At 38.2% G+C, this 27973-nt stretch overlaps 1 protein-coding gene across 1 annotated transcript in view; it reads right to left on the bottom strand.

The window, feature by feature from the left end:
• Window positions 1-27973, bottom strand: part of LOC124619703 (dynein axonemal heavy chain 2) — a 1014172-nt gene that overhangs the window by 867716 nt on the left and 118483 nt on the right. The window contains 5 exon segments of the mRNA XM_047146260.1: window positions 2460-2605; window positions 10310-10452; window positions 10635-10792; window positions 24663-24877; window positions 27188-27334. Of these exon segments, the coding sequence (XP_047002216.1) occupies window positions 2460-2605; window positions 10310-10452; window positions 10635-10792; window positions 24663-24877; window positions 27188-27334 (809 nt within the window).

The following is a 27973-nucleotide window of genomic DNA, read 5'->3' as shown; positions in this document are numbered from 1 at the left end:
ATAGCATAACAAAGCACATACACAATGGCGTTGATTGCATCGCAATATTCCGATTACATCCCGAGATATTGAGACGCGAAGTTGACGCTTGAAACACCCAGCATGCGCTGCTAGTGCACATCCTGAGGCTCAGGCGTGAACCCCATGCTGCCCGTAATCGCAGCAGGATGGCAGCAGACCGTATTATTCGTTTCAGACCTCTTGATAAGTATGGAAGTGTGATTACACATGTCAATCACATTGCGATTACGGGCAGCATGGGGCTCACGCCTGAGCCTCAGGACATGCGCTAGCAGTGCATGTTGGGTGTTTCAAGCGTCAACTTCGCACCTTAATATCTCGGGATGTAATGGGAATATTGCGATGTAATCAACGCCATTGTGTAAGTGCTTTGTCATGCTATGGTTTGCTGAAGAAAAAATACAGGAGGTCCATTTTAAAAAACATAAGTTTGTGTTAAAAAACACATGTGCTTTCGTTTTAGAAAGTTTCCAAATATGTACATTTATGGGCCCCAGCCCTACATTGATACCAGTGAAAGTCGTTTTCCAATAGCTGTTATTGTTCCAGAGATATTTTGGGTGGACAAGATAGCTGGGACACCCTGTATATATTGAAGTTCAGTAGTAGTATTAAAATTGGTGACTAAATTTAAACAAAAACCAACATTTGTTGCAGGAGACAACTACTTATGGTATTTGCTGCCTGGCATTCTGACATCTGCTACTAATTTGAATTAAAACTATGCAACATTCTGTATATGCAGTTTGTTGGTTAATGCTGTATTTTTTTTAATATACTTAGTGCTTGCAATATTTTATCTTTGACATGTTAATTTCATCAGTGACTTTCACTATTGTGTTAGTACAGGGTGACACAGAAAAAACCGGAACATTTCCACAATCCAATAAAACTAGAAGTAATGAAGCAAAGAAATTGCATTCATAGAAATTGAAACCTTACAACTTTGACATTAATGAAACAGTGATGGCATTTATCATTTTTTTTGAATTACATCCTTTAGATGGCACCCTCCTGTACAAATACATCCATGAAATTTGCTGTTGAGATTCCTCATTGACTGCTGGAACATCTCAGCTGGGATACTGTGAATTGCATCCCAAATTCTCTATTGTAACTCATCCAGGGTTCTTGATTGAGTTGTGTAGACTTTGCTCTTGAGGTAGCCCCACAAGAAAAAATTACAAAAAGATAAACTGTCGATATAGGGGGCCAGGGAGTGTTATCAAATCTTGAGGTCACACGGTTGCCAAACAATTCTCGCACATATGTCACTGATTGCCATGCAGTGTGTGATGTCACTCCATCCTGTTGAACCCTATCGGCATTGACAGTTATTGTGTTTCCCTGTTCATTTCGAAAAAGTGATGAAACAAAACACCATACTGGCACTTTAACTAGCGTGCGAAGGGCACTCGTGAACATCATTAGGATTTGTGTTTGCCCAGTAATGGTAGTTCTGTTTATTCACATAACCTGTGAGATGAAAATGTGCCTCATCTGACATCCGCAACTTGTTTAGAAATTCATTGTCACTGTTTATTTTTGTTATCATTTGTTGACAGAATCCTAATCGTAACTGGTAATCTTTGTCCTTCAATTGTTGCACCATCTGTAGTTTGTACGGATGAAATTTTAAATCAAGATGAAGAATTCTGCAAACACTCTCCCGAGACATTCCAACCACTGCTGCTTGCTTACATATTGAATGTCGTGGGCTCACAAACAACATCAATGTTCTCTGGAGAATGCACACTTCTTGGTCTGTTAGTTTCTTCTTGAGGGCACATCCAGCCATTTCAGTGTTATTAAGCCAACATTTTATCGCGTGTTTTGACAGAACAGCATCGTGACGTCTGTGCCTCGAGGCTGACTCTCAACATGAATGTTAGGGATTTCTGATGTCCTAAATTATAAAAACATCAAAACTCCCTCTGGACCGCTACCAAACTCTCACTGTTTTTTATAAAACATTTTTATGGCTAACGCATGATGTTGTCTGTTCCACTGATCCATGGTTACTGAAATGGCGGACTGTTTACTTACTAACTGTCATGAACCCACAGTGCTGCCACCTGCCCATGGCTGCCACTACTCATTCTGTGTCACCCTGTATATCTCTGTGACACAAGCAATTTGATCTTCCCATCGAGTCACATGGTTCTGGAGTTTCAAAAAATAAATAAGTACGCTTTCGAACGAAGCAGTCACTCAGTGACTCATTTTGACAATGACTGACAGATTCTTGGCCAAATTTTAGAGGCAGTAATGATGTCCTTGGTGCAGTGCAACAGACTACAGAACACAAAGATATCTGTTGTTGCATGTGTTCCTATCTAGTTGACAGCATATTCTGAAGAAGAATATGACCTCCAAAACATGTTTTGAAAATATCAAAAAATAAAAAACTACAGAAAATGAATGAAAAGGGGTCTCACCTGTAATGATTCAAATGATCTTTCAGTTCTGGTAATTCAAAAGACCTCATTGGCTCAATTAATATTAGCGGGGAATCACAAACTTTTTCACAGATCCTTACAATTTCCAAATTTGATTTCTTAAAATCATCAACAAAGTCTTGAAGCTATAAAAAATACACATTCAATTAAAATCAATATGTCCCCATGTCTTATGAGTCATGCTAATAAAGCAAGATGACATATTCTGTAAAGCACCTTTTAAAATCACATGCACAAATTTTAAACAAGAAGGTCTAAATTATCACACTTTTGGCTTTGTTCAAGTCAGAGGCAAGAGAAAATGAAATAAATGAGAGAGTGCAGAGGACACTTCACTTTTTATATTGTATTTGAAAAAGAAAATTGGGAGTAAATGGGTAATTAGCAGTTCTACAATTGGAAAGAGAGCCACCAATCATGAATCAATCTTGTGACTGCAATGATATCCCTTTCATATATGTGTGTTCAGATTCAACTTTGTTATCTAAGTTCTGAATTGCTGTAACTGTAAAAAAAAATTTCTTCTTGGACTGAGTCAGCACAACTCACTGAACTTTGTTCCAGCTCTGTTTATTCTGTAATCAGATAAACTTCACTAATTTTTAACTTTTATAAAGAAATACAACATACTACTTCTTTTACCAAATGCTGATACTATATCTTCATGTACAATCACTTATCATATTTCAACATTTAGCAACAGAAATACATCACTCATACATACATCGTACATTTGACTAATGACATTTTTGATAGTTCTTTTTTAAAGATCTTCTGTTCTGTGGCGATATTCAGCATGTCACAGTGCATGTGTTTCCTCAGTGATGCACTGTGCTACTCGAAACTGGAATATTGACTTATGGAGGTTACACAAACCCAAAGCATCTACCGCAAATCATGGTAACACTGCAATCACTGTCCCACCTTGTGGACATGTGGCATCGATCCATATAAACGTTCCATGCAAAACGGATAACAAAGACACAGAAACAGCTTCCCATTCTCAATTAGTAAACTAGTGTGTTGTTGCAACAATCATGACCATCACTAGTCAGCTGTGTAGACTTAGTGTGACACATCACTCTGCCAGAGTGATATGTTACACCCCAGGACTAATTAGATTAGCTTAGTGACAGAATCTCACCAAGACACACGTATGACAAGTGAGCAAATGTGTGAGAAAACAAACTAGTTGGTGATGAATGTAAAGACAGGTCTAAAATCAGGAGATCACTTAAATATCTAAATCCAAAAAAGAATTCAGTTCACTGAAATGGATGTTGTGACTGACTAGAGGACTGACTTTTCTTTATCACATTTTTTAATTTGTTCTCTACATCTTTTATGTGTGTAGGTACTACAAAATATGATAGAACATGTGCATAGCAACAGAAATAACAGACCATAATTTAATTTAAATTTGATAATGAAATATTGGCAAACACAGCCCACAGTGGGCCTGAAACTCTTTTCAGGAAAAAAAGATGAAAAACCCCCTACCTTCATCACAGTAGTCTGTTATTTATCATAATACTGCATTGAACAGTTGGCACTCCAACTTCACTTGTGTATGCAAACAAACCATACAATCCTTATTTGCATACTCACATATTCCAATCAAATTTGAATAAAGGCAAATAATATTTGGGAAAAGTTTGGGAACAAAGTTAACGAAGAAAGAGAAGATACAGCATGATAAACAAGAGAACAGAAAATGTGGTCAATAAAATTAAGAAACCAAAATACAGAAATAAGGTTCGCAAATGGACAGACTCAATGATACAAATTTGCTACACCAAGGACCAAGAGAAACAAAAATAATATGAGGTGGGAAGTATGTCTTTCAACCAGATTTCTGCCTCCAGCACTGCCATGGACAGGTCGGTCCATAATCTTCCAGTTAGTATTCTGTATCATCCATATGATCATAAGGCAGGAACCCACTGAGATGAATGGGCTTTGGTTTTGAAAACATACCCAAATAACAATGTTTCTTCACCTGTTATAACTTTCTTTAGAAGTTCTAGATCATTCAGCAATTCCTGAGCTATGTCTATGCAACATCGTTTTTGGTTGAAATTCAACAATTTTAGAACAAATTTTGGTGCTACACATTTCATCCCCAAAATATCAAAAAAAAATTGCTTAGCATAAGCCAAAGAATATGCCGACATCATCAGCAAACTCTCTGATGGTGATTCAGTGATTTTCCAGCACCATTTCCTTTACTTCTTCCCCACTGTTGGCAGTAACTAACATGAAAGGGCACCAAGGGCAGTTGTCATCTTCAATGTCTTCTAGACCCTGTTCTCAATGTTTGTACCACTTGTAAACTACTGTCTCAGTCATAGTACATTTGCCAAAAGCTGCAGTCAACATTTCAAAAGCTGTGCTGCACTTTATTTCTTTCTTCATGCAAAGTTTAGTGCAAATTATTTGAACCACGTTCTTCGAAAGCAAAAATTTGCCGACCACGCTAGAAAAGTATAAACTTTTCTACTGTCAACAATAAACCAAATATACAAAACAGCTGAAACTGCAAACATACATCAGGAACATGTGAACCATCAAGATAAAAAAAATTCAAAATCAGTTTTATAAAGCCACCAAATTAAAAAATTCCTGCTACTCTTTGATCACACCTCGTACTCTCTTGTTTTCCACATCCTTAACTTGACAGTTCTCGGATTTGTGCTCCCTTTGTACTTTTCTTCTATCTTTTGTTTTCTCCACATATATCTCACACTTTTTCGTCTTAATCCGCTTTTACTATCACCTCATTTTTAGCCATATTCCAATATATCATTCTTGATTGTTAGATCATCTTGCCTCTGATCAATTTCCTGTAACTTTTATCTGTCTTTGAATGTTTCCATCCCTTCAGCATATGCACATCATTCTTTTAACTTCTTGCCTCTCATCCTTCTGCTGATGAAGAGTTTTTATTTATTTAATTTAAATAACAAAGCTTCAGATTTAAAGTGGCCTTTTTTTCAGTTTTATCAGGCCTATTCCTAGTAATGCTGTTTGACAGCTAATAAGTAGGAGACTGAGCTAAAAATATTGTCATATTCAATCTGGAATGGAGAACCAGTTATGGCAACAAGATCATCAACAAGAATTAAAATTAAATAATTGAAAGCTCATGCGTTTAGCACAAAACAATGTACAGACAGTGCTTAGCTGACTGCTTTGGCATGCAGTGCAGCTCCGCACAGGTGAGACATGAGTTTTTCATTCTTTTAAAGTTTTAAAAACTTTGTGTACCCCAAGCTTATTACTAAAGGTTCCAGTTTTCTTTACATCTTCTTTCAGAAAACTTGAAAAGATCGTAAAGTCGGGCTAGGGTCGTACTTTTGTTTACATTTTAATGCAGTTAATTTACTGAATTTCATTCAATTGTTCTTTTCTCTTTCCATCAATTTAAGTAAAATATATCCTTTCATTATTTCATTCAAATTCCTGGAACATTATGTAAATTATAAGAATTTGTTTGATTTATAAACTTTGCACAAGAAGTTTGTTTACACAGTTACGTGTAGGCTGATTTTTTGTAAACATGCTTCTTGGTTAACAGTAGTCTGACTGCCTTTTCATACTAAAGTATTATTTTATCATGAGCAATGCCTCTGGCTGCTGTAGAATTGTTAGTTCTGGGGTATGGTATGAAAGAGGCTGTAGTTTTTTTTCTACTGGGTTCACTATAGTAGTGTGGGAATTGGAGAAGTAAAGAGGATCTTAAGTGGCTTTGTAGGATATGTAGCAGAAACAGGAAGATAGCGCAACATGAAGGGAAAATTGCTGACCTTCAGGCTGAATTAGGAAAGTCTAAGAAAGTTATGGAGGTTAAGGAGGGAGAACAATAAAGGAGATGGGAAGTGGCAACAGGTAACAGAAGGAACACATAAGAACTTCATCTGACAGCTCTGTGGTCAATGTGGAAAATAATAACCTGTAGCTTCAATTAGAAACTGATGAGCCTCAGGCACATGTAGGTGTAGATAGGTCACATCAGTTTTTCAGCAATAAACAAGAATGTATTTATGAGAGGTGATGTGTTGCATATAAACAAAATGAAAAACAATGCTTGAAAATTCAGCTGTCAGACCTTTAAGTCCTTCATCAGACATTAAAAACATTACGCACACATACACACAAGCACATCTCAAACACTTGGGGCCACTATCATCTTTGGGTGCTTAGACCTGGCTGCAACTGCATCTGAGGTGGCTTTTGGAAACACCACAACATTATCGACCTTTTTAATTGTTACAATTTTTATAATTTGAATGGTTATTATGTATTGAGTGTTTTTTATTGTTATTCACACTTACATCTGTTGTTGGAATTAACCATGTCTGAGATAATGTGCATGTTAAAAACTTTTCTTGATAATTTTGGGTAATTTTGTAGTGTGCAGTGACTGCAGGATTGTTCTTACCAACAGATACATTTCCATTTTCCTTTCACAAGATACTTTAATCATTCTAGCAATCCATGGTTTTTTACATGGCTGTTTAATGTCATTTCTCATTAACTTCAGTGGAAAGCTATTTTCAAATAACAATTTGAATTTATCAAGGAATAGATTAAATTTTGTATCAGATTTGGCTCATTACAAATTTCATCGCAGGTCATCTCTTGTAAACTATTCTTAAAAATGTTTGTCCGGGAATAATTAATCATTCTAAATAATTTCCACTTAGGAAAATCTATGCTGTAAGGTACTATCTTATATATCCTAACCATGGGTCATGATCAGAGAGGGCATTTGTTAATGGGTATACAGTCATTTCCTTGCTTTGAACTTCATCAAAGGAAACATTATCAATTACGATCTTACTGTATTCATCCAGCTGCAATGGAAAGTTTACTACTGATATCAAATTGTACGATTCAAATAAGGTTTACTGATAATTTTTCCCATCAGAATCCTTCAGAAAATTTATATCGTAATCATCACAGAATATTAACTGCTTGCTGCTACCTGATAGAGAGCATTGTAAGGTATGCATTTGCCTCATAAACAGTTCAAAACTTCCCAGTGGAGATCCACACACACTTAAAATTAAAAGTGAGCTATTTTTAGTATTAATTCACAAGCTCACACTTGTATGTGCAGATCACTTCAAAATCTACTTAACTTGGATGTTTTTAAATTTTTGTTCTGTCTTAAAATATGTAACAGTTCCTCTTTTTCCCATATTACTTCTACCTGTTTAAGATGCTAGAGTGTTAACTTTTATACTTAACTTCCCTAACCTTGTGGTTATGGGATACTCAGAAAGACACACAACGCCCATCTTTTCGTGCTCTCAATTTTCCAAACACACAAGAAGCTCTTCCGCCTTATTACTCATTCCTTTAATATTCTGATGAAATAAGCTAATCTTACTTTTCTGTACATTCCTAAGTATTTTGTGGGGCTTTTTTTGTTGTTTTAATTTCTTTTACTACACAGCGCCTGATTCCTGACTCTAACCAAAAAACCTACCCCTCTAATACTAGAGATGGGCAAAACTGTTCTTTTCAGAGATCGGATCAGAACTGTTCACTCCCTGAAATGAACTAGCTCTTTTTCATGACTCACCACTCATTCACAACAGAAAATAAATGGAAGGCACATTGCCCTTTAAACTTGGTTTATTCCAGTAGTATACCTGTATTTTGATCTTATTTGATCCTATTTTGAAGTAACACAGATAATTAGTAAGAATTTTGTATTGTTTATTGAAATTTCCACGATATGACAAAGTTTTTGATTACTGATTTATTTTGCACTATCGTGGTTTTTTGGGTGATTGGAAAATGTTGTTAACTTGAGATTTACATTAACAATATATTTGGCTATAATGTATTAAAATTTCATTAACCTCGTACAAATACATCATAAGCCATATATTTTTAAAGTGAACATTTCCTTCCGAAGACGCCTAAAATCGCAAAATCCGTACTACAATAAGAAAAAATATATAAATTTGACTGTAAGACCAAAGTGCTGCATATAGCCTCCCGCAGAATAAAACAAGGAAAATATTGGTGTATCACTTTTGCTATACGTTTATCGGTTCGCTCGTAATTAAAGTGTAAATTCGAGTGACCATAATAAAAAATCCTATAGTAAGAGGAGCCGTCAGGAACCTAATCTGATCAGTTTAAACAAATAAAAATAAAATAAAAACAAATGATGTACACATAACATAATTATGTAATATACATAAGGTATTACTACGAAGAACAATATCCAGTAGAGACGAACTCCGATGCAGAGGCGCTGAGTCAAGCAAGTCGAGCCGCGAGCTGTATTACTGCGTGAGCTAAGACCGCAGAGACCAGAGTGACACCTGAGTTGCTTTGCTCAATGCTCTGGCTAGAGTCGAGAATGGTGGGGTGAGCGTTGAGTGGGCGAGTTCCGAGGGTGAGGGGAGCGGTGAACGGCCACCACTCACCCGCTCGGAGGCAAATCGTCCGTTCTCTTGCGAGCAGGTTGTTGCAAGTAGTTCTTATGTTCTCCGCTAGGAGGCTCTCTGTTCTGTTGCTCGCATCAACTGCTCAGAGGGCAGGACGTGCGACTGAAACGATCGCCAACGGAGTGCTATGCTAAGATAAGGTGCGCCAGACACTGCACGCGGCAGAGGAAGCACAGAGAGGGCATGGCATATGTGAAACACAAAATCCAATGGGGCACTGCACAATGCAGGCAGCCAAGGCAGAAGCAGGGCAGAGGCCGGCACTGGCTGTGTTGTGTGGCGTGCAGTGTGCTCTGACCAGCAGAGGCCCCACTGGTCTGCTCCGACTCTCTCCCTCTCTCTCTCTCTCTCTGTGCTGTGGGAAACATTTGGAGCTACCGTTCTTTTTTTCTGAATCACTGATTGTTCACTCCTTTGAAAGATTCAACTCTATGAATTAGTTCAGGAGCGGATCCCCCATCTCTATCTAATACCAGTAAACACAGGTATCTCCATTCGTGTGATAGTGACCTCCAGTACAATTTCTGCCAGAAACTCAACCACAAAAGGGTAATCCATGGTTACAGACATAAGATTTGTACAATTTAAATTGAAGTATTAACATGAAAATAAATAAATTAAAAAAAAAGAACAGATAAACCTGAATATGACACTACATACAGCAAAGGTTTGATGATTTGAACTTTGTTGAGTTGCCACTAAACAAAGGTGCAAAACCTTCACTTTTCATGGAGAGACCCAAAAGTACAAAAGAATTAACAATTTTTCTGATCATGTACTTTTATGGCACTACTTACATGGCACTAACATGATTACTGTATACAAACTTTGTCACTAGTATGCTGACAAAGTGATTATGCTCGGTAATTATACAAACTGACATAGAGATGTTAGCTGGTTGATAGCTAGCTCCAGACTGCTGACCTACTGTCTGGTGGTGATATAGAAAGACAGGTGCAAGAATAATTAGTGAAATTGACAAGTACATTTCACTTTGTAATAATTTAAGGGTCAGATTAAGTAGTAAAGCAATTCTACTGAATCACCCAACAATTTTCATTAAGTGTATGTTAGATGCAAAATTGGTAAGGTTAGATAAACTGTACGGTTGATAAAATGTATACCTCTGCAGTGGATTACTGGGTTACATGTAAAATTCCTCGATTTGTAATTTCTCTAATTGATTCAATTTCTTAATTAGCAGATTCTTTGAATAATCGATTGCACCATCTGGTTTGGAAAAATTTGAACAATAACATATCGTGGAACTACAACACAAATCCTAGTATAAAACGTACTGCAGTAATTCTAGTAAAGCATTTTACCACAAAGAGACATTGATAATTCGTAATATTTTACCTCTGTTATACATGTAAGACATTCTGAAATATACATATCAGACACGTCACTGTTCCACTTTAATGATGTAAGTCCTGGTTTAATCTTCTTATTGCAAGCCTTTATTGATTCTCTGAAGAGTAACCGCTCAGAATCAGATAAAGCTGAAAATGATATGAAACAACACAAGATGTACAGCAATTCAAATGCTAAATAGCATTACAGTAACATATTAGCTTTGATTATCATAGATTTATTCCATCTTTGTATTGAGCTGGTTTTAACAAATTAGTGCTGGTCATTAAATACATAACACAAACCATGTAGAAAGAAAGAAAAGACTTACATGTTACTATCTTGTTGAAGCCCTGAGCAATTGTTACTATGCTTTCATATAGTATCTTCAAATCATGCCACTTGTTATATATCTTTGTTATATGAGATGGAACTGGAAATTTCATCAATTCCCAGTAACTTGCTTCATGGCAGATGTTAATCAGCTTTCTAGAGGAATATACATGAACAGAAAAGAAAAATCATATTCAATTAAATACGCAAGAAATAATATTTTCTTCCAATAGTCACAAATAACAAAACAATATTGTTTCCCACCAACTAAGGACCTTTCCATAGCATGTGTCTTGAATTTCTCAATGAAATGCATAGCAGTGCTGCAGGTGCAACCATATCAGATGGTTACATGTGAAGAGGCCAGACTAACATGGGGTTCCTGAAGAGGGTCAGCAAGCATTTTAGTAATTACAAATTCTACACTCTCTGGATGACTGATGGTTCTGAGCTTGTACCATCAGCCAACACAGGCTTGCTTGTTAGTACTAAGAATGGCTGAAATAAAGGGGAAGCTACAACCATGGTATTTCCTGAGGACATGCAGAGGTGTTGTTTGATTTAATGATAATGGCATCCTTCAGGGCAAAATATTCTGTTGCTAAAATTGTGCCCCATTCAGATATCTGGTCAGGGACTACTTAGGAGGATTATGTCATCATAGAAAATAAATCTGATATTTTTTGGATATGAGTGTAGAATATTAGATCCCTTAACTGTGTAAGAGGATTACAGAAGATGAAAAGACAAAAGGGTAGATGAAGTTAAAGAGAAAATTAGTGAAGAGCAGCGTGTAGTGATCTGAACCTCCCACAATGCAGTTGGCATGCATCATTAGTGTCTTACAGCCAAATGATGGTCAAAGTGGAACCCTCAAAGAATTAGTACAGTCAACTCATATTTACTAAGGAAACTGTCTGTTCTTTTTTTAAGAATGTATTTTCTCATCTTCCCCTACATTTTGAAGACACCTAAGAATGAGGCATGTCTTCCACACTCAGTGGATGTTGCATCTACTGGGACAGCTAGCAAAAATTAAATCAGCTGTTTTATAACAGCTATCAAAGCCTTATGATCCATGGTGTTTTAGCATAGTAAAGGGATGAATTCTTTGGAGTACATCAATTGTGGTGATACACACTGCCCAAGAGGAGTGATGCGTATCTCTACATTTTCTTATGGATGAATGATACTTACAACTGAGAATTATAAAATGAAATGTCATAGGTAAAAGTGCAGTTCTTAAGCAATGTTATTATTTTTATTTGCACGTGGTGAGCTCTTATCAAAGGATGACATAAATTTTCAACATGGGACGGTAATGGTAGGAACCTTGTCAGAGAAAATACCTGCTCAGATGCAGAAATGAGTATGTCATTGAACACTGGCCTGCATTGGAGGTGCATTGAGTTCCGAAGTACAGAGATAAACAACCGAAACACGTTAAGACACTTTGAAATAATGTTTCTCAGTCTTGCTGGTTTGGATTCTGAGTTTGAACATGACATACTGAGACGAGAATGTAAATGAGGTTATGTATGTTGTGTGGAGATAGTACCCATGTTATTAATACTACTGAAATCTCAGAAGTTATTTGGTAGAGATTAGAAATATGATGTAACAATTTTTAACTGCAATGTACGAACAAATGGATCAGAAGTCTGAGAAGAATCAAAAGGCACCACAATTAAGAAGAAAAGATAACAAAGAGCTAAAAAGAAAGACATGGACTGAACTATATCGAGGCAATTCAGCTTTGGTCTTGTATACCAAATAATTATGCACAACATGATTTGAATATTCAATTTCTTTGATGTGTTTTATATTGTTAGAAGGTGCAGTTTCAAAAGAGATGTTTTTGTGAATTTAGTGCGTTCAACATAAAATGAAGCAAGATGAAATTATTCCATTTGTTACCATTCTACACTTTTATTTAGATACCGGATTTTTTTATTTTAATTATTAGACTGATGTCAGATGTACCTTGTTTACTTAAAATGTCAAAATTCCTATCTATGCAGAACTTTATTAAAATTTATAGGTCAGTAGATTGAGTGCTGCTAACTCTCACGGCACAGTTAGTTTTCCATAAAACATTTTGCTTTAAGAGAAATCTGTAACTTAAGTTGCTCCAATATCAAGTGATCACAGAAATGTGGTGTGTGCTAATAACTGCTTATTCACAAAAAGATCTAGCTCATTGCATACCCCTAAATCTTACTTTTTCCAATAAACAATTTATATTTTCTGAAAAGTAATTAATCAAAAAGTTGTTGGCAATTTTTAAAAAAATGTTCAACGCCATCTGTTGCAAAAGTGATGTTAACAGTCTTCTGAGATCACTGCTGGATATCATATCTCTAGGTGCAACCATCAGTGCCAATAGTTATTGTTTGTTCCACACTGTCACGTCTGCGGACTGCCATCAGGAAGAAGCGCTGCTGGATTCTCAATGTGGTCGACATGGTTGTTGTCCACAACAATGCGGGGCTATGTGTGGCAGTCAGAACCCCCATCCGGTCACCCACATGAGATGACTGTCATTTTCTTTGAACTGTTAAGCTTGTTTAATTCCCAGCTCTGATTTTATACTTTTATTTCTCTAATTTTTTCTGAAAGTGATGATAAACTTGACTATCCAAATAATTCTTTAATTGAGACATTGAATATAGTAGAGAAATTGTGAGCCTGAGAATTTTACATGAGAAATGGCAATCCATCCCAGAGGGATACATTGTAACAAGCAAACACAAGTTCGAATTGGAGAGTCCGCACATGGGATCTGACATCAGCCCCATTGTAGCACTAAATCTGTGATGACTTTGTGGTAGCATTTGTCCGAATTTCTGTGAAACCACCATTGGACAGCTGTCTTCACTTCATTGTTACATGTGAATCACTGTGTTACCAGGAACTTCTTCAACAGACTGAAAACGTGTAAATCACTAGAGGCGATGTCCAGCCTGTATCATAGCTGGTCCACACTCTCCCAGTGAAATGACTGGACACTGTTGGGGGTTCTGACTGCCACATATGGCCCCACATTGTCTTGTTGGCCACATCAAGAATCCATCAGCACTGCTTCCTGATGGCAGTCTGCAGATGTGACAGTGTGGAACAATAACTGTTGACATTGATGATTGCACCTAGTGACATGAAATCCAGAAGGAGGGGTAGACAGTGATTCCAGAAGACTGTTAACATCACTTTTGCAACGGAGGGCATTGAACAGAATGCAATGAACAGAAGGCAAACCCGGATGTTTCAACACCGTGCTCTGCAGCTAAAATTCCAGTGTAAAATGCTGTATCCATGTTTCACTGCCAGTAACAATGTGATCCATTAAATTGTCATCCTCCTTGGCATACCACTGCAGATGATTCATTGAAGTAATCATTTGCTTACCTTTCATCATATCATCCAATTACTTAGAGACCCACTGACATGAAAACTTCTGATACCCTAAGGAACTGTGGATTATGTAAACATGACCATACGAAATGCCAAGCTAGGGAACTGTCCTCAAGGCATACAGTCAGATCCTCTTTCACCACTACATCAGTCCGCCCCCGGTAGCTGAGTGGTCAGCATTACAGAATGTCAATCCTAAGGGCTCGTGTTCGATTCCCAGCGGGGTCAGAGATTTTCTCTGCTCAGGGACTGGGTGTTGTGTTGTCCTAATCATCATCATTTCATCCCCATTGACACGCAAGTCGCTGAAGCAGCATCAAATCAAAAGACTTGCACCTAGCGAACGGTCTACCTGACGGGAGACCCTAGTCACACGACATTTACATTTTTACCACTACATCCTTGCTGGAAATGTTGTTGTCAGTCAGTGAAATATGCAGCCTCCCAGAAGGCTCACTGTCATGCTAATCTTCATGGCCTTCTGCAAACTCACAACACCTTCACCTCACACTGCTCAAAACAAGATTTTTCCCCTTATGCGGGCTGCATTTCCATGTGCATTTCAATGGGCATTTGTCCCTTGCCCCACAGAAAACAAATCACACTTCGCTACTCATACGGCGTGAATGCATGAAGCACAACTGCCTCTTCAACATCTGACAGTAGCCCCAAGCCATGGCAGTACCAACGTATATGGCTGGGTCAGTACAAGAAAGATCCACCGCTGAGAATGGATATGCTGACTTTGGATTTACAGCTGTAATTTGGCTTAAAAAATAGGGGCAAAGTCTTTCTGATTCGCTCTCATTGTTCATCTGACTATCAATATTGCAGCTACCTGATATACGTTTAATCGTTACTTTTATGTGATTCAATAGGACAGCACCACTAGCAAATATGACCCTTATATTATTATAAAGTAAAACATAATTACCAGTTATGCTGATTATCCTTACACTTGTCTTTATGTCCCCCAACACATATTTGTTCCACAGTCTGAAGATAGCTGTTACCCAGCTAACAGCTCTATGTTAATTGACATAATTACCAAAAAAGGTTGTACCCAGTAATCTTGTCAGAGACATCCTTGTGTTAAAAAGGTAAATGACAAGGAATCCTTCCAACAATATTTATGCACAAAAAGAACAGCACCTAGATATAACACAAACCAAATTTCATTGTGAAGGTTCATAATATGACAAGCACAAAATGTAACAATGGGTTGCATTCAGCTTTTGTCTGACTTCAAAATGGAAATCTATACTGACCACATTGCCACTATGTGAACTTCACTGCAGGCATTACTTAATTTGATGTAATAGTATTCAAGTGAAGGAAATTGAACTGAGTACAAAGCAGTTAATAAACATTTTCTGGCTGGCACACAATTACTGATATAGAGAGGACTGTTTGTGAATGGGTCATAGCTAAAGTGTGCTTTAATATGAATGAATGTGATAAGATATCCAACTTAAATCAATGTTGTTGTTCCTGTTACTGAACTGATAGACCACCAGTTAAAGCTATTTTAGAGTGGGAGACTTCATTCTATCATGTGCCATTGAGGATTTTCAGCAATATCACCAGAGTAGTAACCTTATAAACAGCTACATTATTTTTACTCAGTTATCAAATAACTGCACAAAATGAAGATTCTAGAGAGCAAATGTCAATCACACAGCTGTCTGTCACATATACACTACTGGACATTAAAATTGCTACACCACGAAGATGACATGCTACAGACGCAAAATTTAACTGACAGGAAGAAGATGCTGTGATATGCAAATGATTAGCTTTTCAGGGCATTCACACAATGTTGGAGCCGGTGGTGACACCTACAACGTGCTGACATGAGGAAAGTTTCCAACCGATTTCTCATACACAAACAGCAGTTGACCGGCATTGCCTGGTGAAATGTTGTTGTGATGGCTCGTGTAAGGAGGAGAAATGCGTACCATCACGTTTCCGACTTTGATAAAGGTCGGATTGTAGCCTATCGCAATTGTGGTTTATCGTATCGCAACATTGCTGCTCAAATTGGTCGAGATCGATTGACTGTTAGCAGAATATGGAATCGGTGGGTTCAGGAGGGTAATATGGAACGCCGTGCTGGATCCCAATGGCCTCATATCACTAGCAGTTGAGATGACAGGCATCTTATCCGCATGGCTGTAACGGATCGTGCAGCCACGTCTCGATCCCTGAGTCAACAGATGGGGACGTTTGCAAGACAACCATCTGCACGAACAGTTCGACGACGTTTGCAGCAGCATGGACTATTAGCTCGGAGACCATGGCTGTGGTTACCCTTGACGCTGCATCACAGACAGGAGCGCCTGCGATGGTGTACTCAACGACGAACCTGGATGCACGAATGGCAAAACGTCATTTTTTCGGATGAATCCAGGTTCTGTTTACAGCATCATGATTGTTGCATCTGTGTTTGGTGGCATTGTGGTGAACACACATTGGAAGCATGGCGTTTCACCCGGCATGATGATATGGGGTGCCATTGGTTACACATCTCGGTCACCTCTTGTTCGCATTGACAGCACTTTGAACAGTGGATGTTACATTTCAGATGTGTTACGATCCGTGGCTCTACCCTTCATCTGATACCTGCGAAACCCTACATTTCAGCAGGATAATGCATGACCGCATGTTGCAGGTCCTGTACAGGCCTTTCTGGATAGAAAAAATGTTCAACTGCTGCCCTGGCCAGCACATTCTCCAGATCTCTCACCAATTGAAAACATCTGGTCAATGGTGGCCCAGCAACTGGCTCATCACAATACGCCAGTCACTACTTTTGATGAACTGTGGTATCGTGTTGAAGCTGCATGGGGAGCTGTACCTGTACGCACCATCCAAGCTCTGTTTGATGCAATGCCAAGGCACATAAAGGCCGTTATTACGGCCAGAGGTGGTTGTTCTGGGTACTGATTTCTCAGGATCTATCCATCCAAATTGCGTGAAAATGTAATCACATGACAGTTCTAGTATATTTGTCCAATGAATACCCGTTTATCATCTGCATTTCTTCTTGGTGTAACAATTTTAATGGCCAGTAGTGTATGTTGACAAACTTGGATAGAAAATAAGCAAAAGTTTTAAATCTATTGCAGTTTTCTTTCTATTATTTGTATCTACGCATCACAAATCAAACTGCATTATCTCATTTTTGTTAACTGACACAATAATTAATCCAAACAAAATACAGCAGAGTCTTGCTAATCCAAACCCCGGTAATCCGAACGTTCGGTTAATCTGAAGATGAAAAATGTTAGTCTAAGTATGGAAAACTTGTGGTAAACTGCACACTATTTTAATTTACACAGTACAGTAAACACATATTAGAAGAATTGACACGAAAACATTAGGTTTAAACAATGCATAACAATGAAAGAAAAGATGTCAAACTTACTAAAATACAGTGGAAATTTTATCCCTACCTTTTAGATGACAAAAACTCGTTGTTTTTTGGTGTAATGAAGACATTCCGTTATATGACGCATAGTTGCACCATCGTCTCATAAACATCAAATCAGTAGGTGTAGCAGTGGGCTGTTGCTCCAAATAACGTAACGCGAGGTCAAGGGCTTCTGCTGCATCACTGTGTGGCACCAGCTCTTCTTTGTCACTTTTAGGCTCATTGTCACTTCCATCAGAGCAGTCCACTTCTTCCTGCTCTTGAGTCACAGCAGCATCAGTAAGGTTCTCCACACATGCTCCATCCGCTGCCATCCACTCATCTTCGTCTCCTTAACTAGCTTCTTCACATCCAGGGACTGTCTGTATCATTTGTAGTAGATTTTCCTCTTCATTTTTAATTAGGTGGTCCTGTAATTCAAGAGATGTCCACAGTTTTCTCCACGACTTTCTCAGAGTATTTTCTGAAATATTCTGCGATGCCTCAGTGCCCCAATAAACAGCATCCTTCTTCACATTGGTCTTTTCTATTTTGTCCACTAAAGAAATGCTATCATCTTGAATCAGCATTCTTAAAAATTGTTTTCTGGAAATCAGTTTTAATGTTTGCAGTATGCCCTGGTCCATTGGCTGTAGAAGTGGTGTAACGTTCGGAGGAAAAAACTTCGCCACAATTTCTCCATCACATAATTCCTCAGTGCTGGGGTGAGATGGCGCGTTATCAAAGAAAAGGATTGCACGGGGAGACAAATGATTTTCCTTAGAAAACTGTCAAACAGAGGGAAAAAACTGGCCATGAAACCATTCTTTGAACAGCTTACCATCCATCTGCGATTTTTTCTGGTTGCGAGAGTATACGGGTAGGAACTGCATGTTGCATTTTTTAAAAGCTCTGGGCCTACCAGATTAGCTGATCAGCATTAAAGGCAGCTTGTGATTACCAGCAGCACTGCTGCACACTAATAAAGTCACACAAACTTTGCACATTTTAAAACCAGGAGCATGGTCTTCTGCTTTTGATGCCAGGCTTTTTGTTGGCAATACCCTCAAATTAAGGCCAGTCTCATCAGCGTTATAAATTTGTTGGGGATACTACTTTCCCTCTCTTATCATTTTTTCAAACTCACCCAAGTATTCCTTCACTGCATCATGGTCAGAAGAAAGCTTCTCTCCAGTAATTGTTAGCTGATGGATTCCATGACGTTTTTTGAATCTGTCCAACCAACCCATACTCGCACTAAAGGACTTAACACCATTCATTAACTTGTTCAGGTAAACAGCCTTCTCCTGAACCAGACCTCCACTCAAAGGAGTTGCCCTTTCTGTTTCCTGCACAAACCAAAGGGAAAGAGCTTCATCCACTTCATCATACTGGGACTGTTTCAAAGTCTGCTGAATTTCCAGAAGACGTTGCACAGGACTGTTCAAGCTTCACTTGGTTCTTCTTCCAATCACAAATCGTTGCTTTACCAATGCCCATTTCTGTTGCCAGTTCAGATACTTTCTCACCATTGTCTATCTGCTTCAAAGCATTCAGTTTTTCTTTGAGAGTTAACATTGTATGTTTCCATTTACTCATGACAAAAATACGTACACCGCTACACCTCAACGAATACAATACAACTGTTATGTGTGCCAGCGATCAATAACTAGCATAACCAAACGCTTTGTGAGCCAACTGCCAGTGCACTGACCTCAGAAACTACGAAGGTCTCAACAATGCACAACAACAAGGACATGGAGTCAGACTGAGTCATTGTTGCCACACTTGTTCCCATTTGTTACCATGGTGTACCTGCTTATCTGCTTGGTATACTTCATTCTAGAAACCCGTCACCGTAACTCTGGCTAATCCGAACAAATCGGTAATCCGGCCAAGGTCCAGTCCCAATTAGTTCGTGTTAATGGGACTCTACTGTAAATACTAACACAACAATAATCAGCACACTACTACAACAACACCTGTGATACCAGGACAACAAAGAAAATAACAATATTACTCATAATCGATACTATAATACAAGACACCTGAACACAGTTAAAGCAACAACAAATTGGAACGTAAAAAAAGAAAAAAAAAAAAAAAAAACCACACGGAACTGCAGCAATTTGTCTGCATAACATATGTCAGTAAACATATATGAAGTGAGGATGCAGGTATAAACTGTCTGACAGATCACAGTTTCTATAGTGCGTAAGTGTTACAAATTTATTAAGAGAAATTCAAGTGTCCATAGTAATGATTAGATTCGCTATGAAGATAATATTATACATGACAGTTTCAGTAATTACACACAGTTTCATAAAAAGAGCTGCACCCAGAAGCACTAAACCGATCCACTAGGTAGGTATGTTGCATAGTAACAGCTATACTAATGGCTTCTTTGGCATGGTTGGCCATGCACTCAGGTAGCACATGTGGGGGCCATGGTGGCATGGACATCAGTTGATAGAAAAGAGCCGCAAATGGTCATGCTGGACAGTACGCAGTGAGTAGCATCACTAAAGCGCCACCTGAACATGCACTATGCCCTTGTGACCACATCTAAAAGTTGGTTGCCCATATGGATGAGTTTGAGAGGGACTGCACTGTGGGGTTGCAAGCACCTCGGTGGTCCTATCGATGTGCTGTGCACCACACTGGTCATACAGACAGTGCTGTTGCCCACTGTTGGTGGTAATGGACACAGGAAGGCTCACATACATGACATGTAGAATCTGAATGTCCGACACAAGGAGCCACATGCAAGGAGATACGATGGCCATTCATTGGGCTGTCCTGCCTTGTCTACAACATCGTGTTAGTACTGGTGCCATTGGCAGGAGGCTGGATGATGCAGGGCTCACCGCACACCAACCATTATGAAGCCTCCCACTCACCCCCACAGCATCACACCCGACCCATCTAATATTGGCAATGATGGACATGGGGCCATGTAGACTGGCAGCAGATCATCTGTAGTGACAAGTCTGCTTCTATCTTGGAGGTTACAACCTCCGAATCTGTGTCTACAGGTGCAGTGGAGAGTGCAAGAATGAGCAGTTTGTGGTCTCCCATCACATGTCCTGGTGTGACGGTGTGGGGACAATTGTCCTATGGTGCCCAAGCACCATTTGTGTTGCTAACAGGCTCTGCGACAAGCCACCTAGAGCATGGACGAGGGCTTGCAAGTGGCAGCTCTGCTGTTCTTGAATGTCTGTGCCCGTGTCCTATTTCCACATGAGAACTCTCATCCTCATACTGCTGCCGCCTGAGCATCCTTGCAGCTGCAGAAACTGGTCATGGCCAGCCGCATAGCCCAATCTCTACCCAACTGATGAGAATGTCTAGGATGCCATGGAGCATGTCATCAGGACTTCCAACTCCACCTGTCAATCTGCAGGGTCTGCATGCTTTCGTATAAACGGCATAGGATGGAGTCTCACAGTACAACATCTGAGACCTGTACAACTCCACACCACACGTCTTTATGCTTGTATTCAAAACCATAGAGGCCTGACACCATATTAGCTTGTACATTTTGTGGCCGTACATCCCAAGGTGTTGGTGCTTCTAAGACGAAAAGTGTAATCATTTCATGTGTGTGCTACCACCTATCTGCCTGCCGACAATGGTCACTATCTGCATTGTCCTTCAGAGTGCAGCTGTTTTTTTATGACAATGAACAATGGACATTTGAAAACTCCGTGCAAAGTTCAAGAGATGGCACCAATGGTGCATATCAAGGTCATGATTAGTTAGTAGCATTTTTGGAAAGAATGCACACCAAGTTTCACCCGTATTGCTATATTTATTTGTGTTTGGCATTCGTGTGAATCAAGGAAGTCAAGTGATTGTCAAAAAAAAAGGACAAAAAAGAATTTCATGTGGTGATTAAACATTACTTTATGAAAGGCAAAACGCCTCAGGAGACTAAAGAGGAGCTTGATAAACATTACGGTGTCTCTGCACCTTCAATTAGAACAGTTTATAAGTGGTTTCAAAATTTTTGGAGTGGCCATATGGACACAAGTGATGCCGAACGTTCTGGACACCCTGTGGAGGTTACGACTCCAGAAATCATTGATAAAATCCATGATATGGTGATAGATTACAGAAGAGTTAAGGTTCATGAGATTGCTAGTGCTGTGGGCATCTCAAATGAATGGGTATATAATATTTTTCATAAACATTTGGACATGAGAAAGCTATCCACAAGATGGGTTCCGCGATTGCTCAGCCTTGACCAAAAATGGAATTGTGTGAAGTGTTGAAAGGATGGTTTGCAGCTGTTCAGGAAGAATCCGCAGGACTTTAAGCATCGTTTCGTCACTGTGGATGTAACATGGGTACATTACTATACTCCTGAAACCAAACAACAATCTAAACAATGTGTTACCAAGGGAGAATCTGCACCAAAAAAGGCGAAGACTATTCCATCGGCCGGAAAGGTTATGGCAACTGTTTTTTGGGATTTGCAAGGGATAATCCTCATTGAATATCTGGAAAAGGATAAAACTATTATAGGTGAATATTATACATCATTATTGGGCCGTTTGAAAACCAAGCTGCAAGAAAAATGCTGGCGACTGGACCGCAAAAAAGTCCTTTTCCATCACGACAATGCACCAGTAGACACCTCAGCACTTGTGGTCGCAAAATTAATAGAAATAGGATTCCAACTTGTTTTGCATTCCTCCTATTCTCCAAACTTGGCTCCCTCGGACTACTATTTGTTCCCCAATTTGAAGAAATGGCTGTCGGGACAAAGATTTTCTTCAAACAAGGAAGTGATTGCAGCAACTAATAGCTATTTTGCAGACTTGGACAATTCCTATTATCAGAAGGGATAACAAATTAGAACAGCGTTGGACGAAGTGTATAAGTCTAAAAGGAGACTATGCTGAAAAATAAGAAAAAGGTACGTAGTTTTTATTTTTGCATGAACTTTTCAAACGCCCCTCGTAGAGTTCCCTTGCTGCAAAACCCAAGATTACATTCTCATGAGAGCAAATGTCTCCTTATTACAGATTAAATATACAGTTCAGGATGTGTTAACTGATAACAAGAGTGGGTGTACTAAGTGCAGATAATGAAAAGTTGAAGCATTGGACTGCATACAGAGACAGATGCTCAGGAACTTCATTTTTGATGACTAAAATGTCAATACCCATTGCACAGGATTTATTTTATATTTATTACGAGAGATCAGTATTAGGCCACCGTGATACTTTGTCGAGTACCATGTCATCATACAAACTGTGGTACAGGCAGGACTGTGCCCCTGCACATTCGGCCATCACACTTGTGTATATGCTTCGTGGGCTAAATATGGCCTCTGCATCGCCTCAGCAGATGTTTGTCAACAGAAGAGTCACTGAGTTGTTACCACTGAGCTTCTTGCAGCTTCCACAGCATTGAGGGTCACAGGGTGGGGGATGGGGCAAGCTGCACAACTTCGGGATGTGCAGGTTGCGGTCCACAGAGCAGCATTCACAGGCACATATCCACATACACTTGGTCACATGTCCATGTGACCCCGCTTACGTATTCTTCCACAGATGCCTACTTATGTTTGTTCTCCACCACTGGGAAGTTAGTTGCGCTCCGGGCTCCAACCCATCAACATCTGCTACGAGTCTTCGATACAGACTATGCCTACCACTGCTGCCGTCGGCCGAGATGTCGTCTCGCCTTTGCTGTGAGCCTCGTACGGAGCTGCATTTCCATCAGCCATTCCTGAGGGCACCACTTTGCAGTATCTGGATGTGACTACCCACGAGCCCATCGCCACATTGGACTGTGTCATAACAGCACCCTGTTGCTCATCAGTGGACTGCCTTCAAGCTCCCAGCCTCTTGGGACTGTGTTGTTACTTATTCTTCCTTCTCCACACCACTTCAATGTCTCTGCATTTTACTGTAGTGTGCACCTGACAGGCACTATCAAGGATTGACATTTCTGTTATCAAGATATTTGGACATTAGTTCTCAGAAGCTGTATGTGTTTTGTCATGTTAATAAATAGTTGTTATTGTATATCTCAGTACTGCAAGTTACACTATTCAGCTAAAGGATATTTCACAAACAGTCTGTACTTCACAGGAAAGCTCTAGTACAATGTAATTTTTAGGGAAGAAGAGCACCCACTGATTATTTATTTATTTATTTTTTTTTTTTTTTTTTTTTTTTTTTTTTTTTTTTTTTTTTTTTTTTTTTTTTTTTTTTGGAAGGTGGACTATGTTGGGATGGGGGTTGTGCCAGATGGGAGAGAGTTTTTAGGACAGGCACTACAGAAAACTGTGTGCACATGAGTGACATTGCGTGCTTCATGTTATTACAATCAAATGGCAGCCAACTACATGAATGTCCATAGAGCAAATGAGGCCACACAGATGTTTTGACTTCCATTATCTTAAATCAGAAAGTTTGAAATCAATTTGTATTATCAGCTTCAGCTGATGAACCAGAGACATGGATCAATCAACCAAGCCCTTTCAAAAATGAGTTGTTCACATCAATGAGCAATTGAGATACGCATGTCCAGAATTAGTGGGATAGGCTGGAAAATGAACAATTGGATCAGACAAGTGATGAGCATAGTTATGACTTAATGAAGATTTAATGGAAATGGGCAGGATGTGTAGCCAGGTGGATAGATATTAGATAGACCTATGGAGTCCTTTTCTGGATCCCAACAGATAAAACAAGACCACAGCAATGACCTAATGGAAGGTGGATAGGTAACATTAGATGACCTGAAGGGAAATGTATCACAAAGAACTGTAATGGATGGGAAAGGTTACAGGACGCCTTTATCTGTTAGTGGACATCAGTTGCCTACAAATGATACTGATGATGATCATGATGACATATGTTATCACTAAAGTTTCTACAAAAACAGTAGGTAATAACAAACATTTCAAAGTATGATTTTAATCATAGGGTACATAATTCTTTCATTTGATTGTTTACTTAGTTTATATGCGGTTTGTGCCCAGACGTTAAATAAAAGCTAATTTCCTTTCATAAACCCATATTTAGCCTACTTCCAGATGTACAACTAATAATCAATCAGCACTTATATAAGAAAGTTATTAACTACAGAAAATTCATTGCAGTCATTTCTTATTAGATTACAAAGTTAAAAAGTATGGTTAACAATGCACATTTACAAACAAGGACATTCATAAAAGAAATTTACCCATCAAAATTGCACTCAATTAAACCTGGATTTATCAAACTGTGGCACATCAGAGGCCGACACAGCCTAGCATTGACATCTTCATCTAGTGTGTCAATCCATTTGTGATAAAGATCTTTCACTTGATTTTCTGTCCATTTCACTATGCTTTCATACTGTGAGTGTGTCTTTTCACCAATTGCACAAGGTATCATCCACTCAGCATCGTCCAGTAACTGAAAATTACAAAAGGACACTTGTTGTCTGTCCAGATCATTTTTCCTTAGGGTATATACTATCATTGAAAAAAGTATGCATTACAAATTTATAAAATGTATTCAATTTAATATTACTGCATTTATTATCTATTGGAAAAGGAACACAGTCTGATTGTTACTATGATGGTAGTTTATAGTTATTTCTCTGGTGTAGATAACTGACCTTTTCAGTGGCCTATCATTATGGAATCACAGTACTTGCAGGCAATTGGTTAAAGTCATACTTTGAAAACAGAAAGCAACAGATAATGCTGAATGCCTTGAACTATGTATCTCTTAGTCTTGCACCTTAAGGTCTATTAATGGGCCCTTGCTGTTTTCCCTATTTGTTTCAATGTATCAGCCTTTGCACGTCAGTAAAACACTATAGCTACATAATGTTTACTGATGTACAGGCAGGTGGATAGTATTCAGTCTACCAACAAGGAATAAAAGAAGTTTTACTGACTTCAATACAAAGCACAATAACACAGAAATTGCATACAACAGTCATGTGATACAGCAAGTATACTCCTTTAATTTACTATGCTCACACTGGCATTAGAAACAACAAGAGACATCATTTTCTCTTGACACTAAAAAAGGGTGTCATCTGCAAATATTTGCTAATTTAATCCTATTTTGAGCTCTCCGTAATTTCAAAGTCAATATAGTTCAACTACTTTTTGCCTGATAATGTGTTATGGTATAATCTTTGGTGCTAACACAACAATCTCAAAGACAATTTTAACATTTTTGTAAAGAGCTACTATAATCATACATGTGGTATCCCTGCAAAAATCACATTTTGAGGTTTAAAAAACCTGAATTTGAATACATGTGCACCTTGTTGTAAATTTGACTCAGAATAAGAGAAATTATTTGTAACACATTCCACTGCAAGGGAAGTGGGTCCCCACTATGAACTTAATGATTTATAATCTGGCACTAAAACCTTCACTGTATTGCCCAATAATATTAAATGTTAAGAGGCAATAAATCTTTATTCAAATGAAATTTAAAAAAGTATTCATTTTGACATTTCACTGTTCTGTTTAGATGAACTCTTTTAAAAATAAAAAAAATATTTCTACTACTTAAATTTCCATTAATATGTGCAGAGAATTAAAAGGTAAATAGTATCTAGTCATTTAGCTGATGTTGATGTTATAATATTAAAAATGTAAATGTAGTATTGTATCACATGTAACAATAATAGTGTACACTTTTATTGCTAGACTGTAAAGAGAAAAAGTGAAATATATACATGTGCATTACTAATAGTATACTCATATTGTTGCTTATGTCATCATTTTTGTCTTCTAGGTACTGAACCATTCCACACCAAAGTGAATTCTTCACATTACAACATTTGTGGAATATGTATGCCATAATTATATAAAATAATTTCTATAATTTGGAACACCAAATCATACTGGGACAGTCAATTCACAGTGTGTTGTGCATAACTGCCCCAGATATTTTAAGTACAAAATAATCTGACTTTTAACATAAACATGGACCATTTTTTTTATACTGTCCGAATAATAATCCAAGAGAAACCAAAATTACGCTACAGTTAAACAGATACACAAAACTGGCACAGAAATAGACGGTGACTCTATATATTGGAAAAAAAAGGAGAGAGGAAGAAAAAAAAACTGGTAGCCTCCACAGGAGGGTAATACTAGACAAGAGTTTAAAACCTGTTACATTACATATGGCAAACAAAGTAATTAACAAGCCAGAAGAGGGTTGCTTGGGGAAGGAGACCAGACAGCGACGTCATCGGTCTCATCGGATTACAGAAGGATGGGGAAGGATGTTGGCCGTGCCCTTTCAGAGGAACCATCCCGTCATTTGCCTGGAGTGATTTAGGGAAATCATGGAAAACCTAAATCAGGATGGCCAGACGCAGGATTGAACCATCATCCTCCTGAATGCGAGTCCAAGCCAGAAGAGCTTAATTCCATTAATATTCAGCCCCTATGGATTGACAGGAAAGAATCCATTTTATTCTGTTAGTAATCTTTTATTTTTTTAAATTTTTTCATAAATGCCACAGTGTAAAGATTAATTCTGAGTCAAATTTGCATGGGAGACTACGGCAATATGTGCCATTCAAATATCACATCATTAAGAAATTTGTTCATGTTGTATTTTAAGTAACAAGGAACGGATAGCTAGTAGAAGCAGATACCTAGTTATGCTTCATCATAATAGTAATATCAACTCACACACAAGAGAAAGAATGTTACATTATTTTTTATATCAGTTATCTATGTATACCTTCATTAAGCGATCAAGTCGTTTCTTTGTCATCCTGTACATCATTGCCCGGCCAGAGAAGTATGCATAACAAGCAGGAATATTATATTCATTCGACACCATCCTCTTTTTAGCAACTAGCATATCATCTACAAAAAGGTTATAGACCTGAAATTTAAAGCAAGTTCAAACTGTTAATCACTTTTATTTTGTTTACTACTGAAAAAGTATACTTATAACAGCAGTGATGTATACTCTGAAAGATAAAAAATGAGTGTTTATTTACATTTTGAATTTCCAAATTCTCTGCAAGACAGATTACCTTAACAATTGAATGCCTGCTGCTTTGGAAGCAATAGTGTCACCACACAATGTTTCAGTGTCATTACTGCAGAAGCATTTATTATGGTTGATGGACACTCTGAAGATGGAACTTTGCTAAATTTCAAACTCCATTGTAATTTCACAAATACTTTTTTGCATTTGTGCATAAATACATAATATAAATGTGCTGACTCAGTAAAGTTATAGAAAAACCATTCCTTAAGCACAACCAACCTCAATTTCCAGAAGCAGGTTTGAGACCTACTTGAGTTACAACGTAAGTACGCATGTTCAAAAGAAAACTATCAGTGTTAAAAGCTAAAGCCACAAATGTTAGAAGTATCATACTCACCGCTTACAAGTTTCTTACATTCTTCTCCCAGTTTCTGATCATTCATGTACTTTATGTAACAATCATGGATTTATTGAAAGATAGGGAGGCACAGTAGATTAAATTAAGCTGCAAGTGCAGCATGTTAAAAA

The sequence above is a fragment of the Schistocerca americana genome, chromosome 6, assembly GCF_021461395.2.
Source record: "Schistocerca americana isolate TAMUIC-IGC-003095 chromosome 6, iqSchAmer2.1, whole genome shotgun sequence".
NCBI classification, from domain to species: Eukaryota; Metazoa; Arthropoda; class Insecta; order Orthoptera; family Acrididae; genus Schistocerca; species Schistocerca americana.
This window is presented reverse-complemented; position numbering and strand designations above follow the sequence as displayed.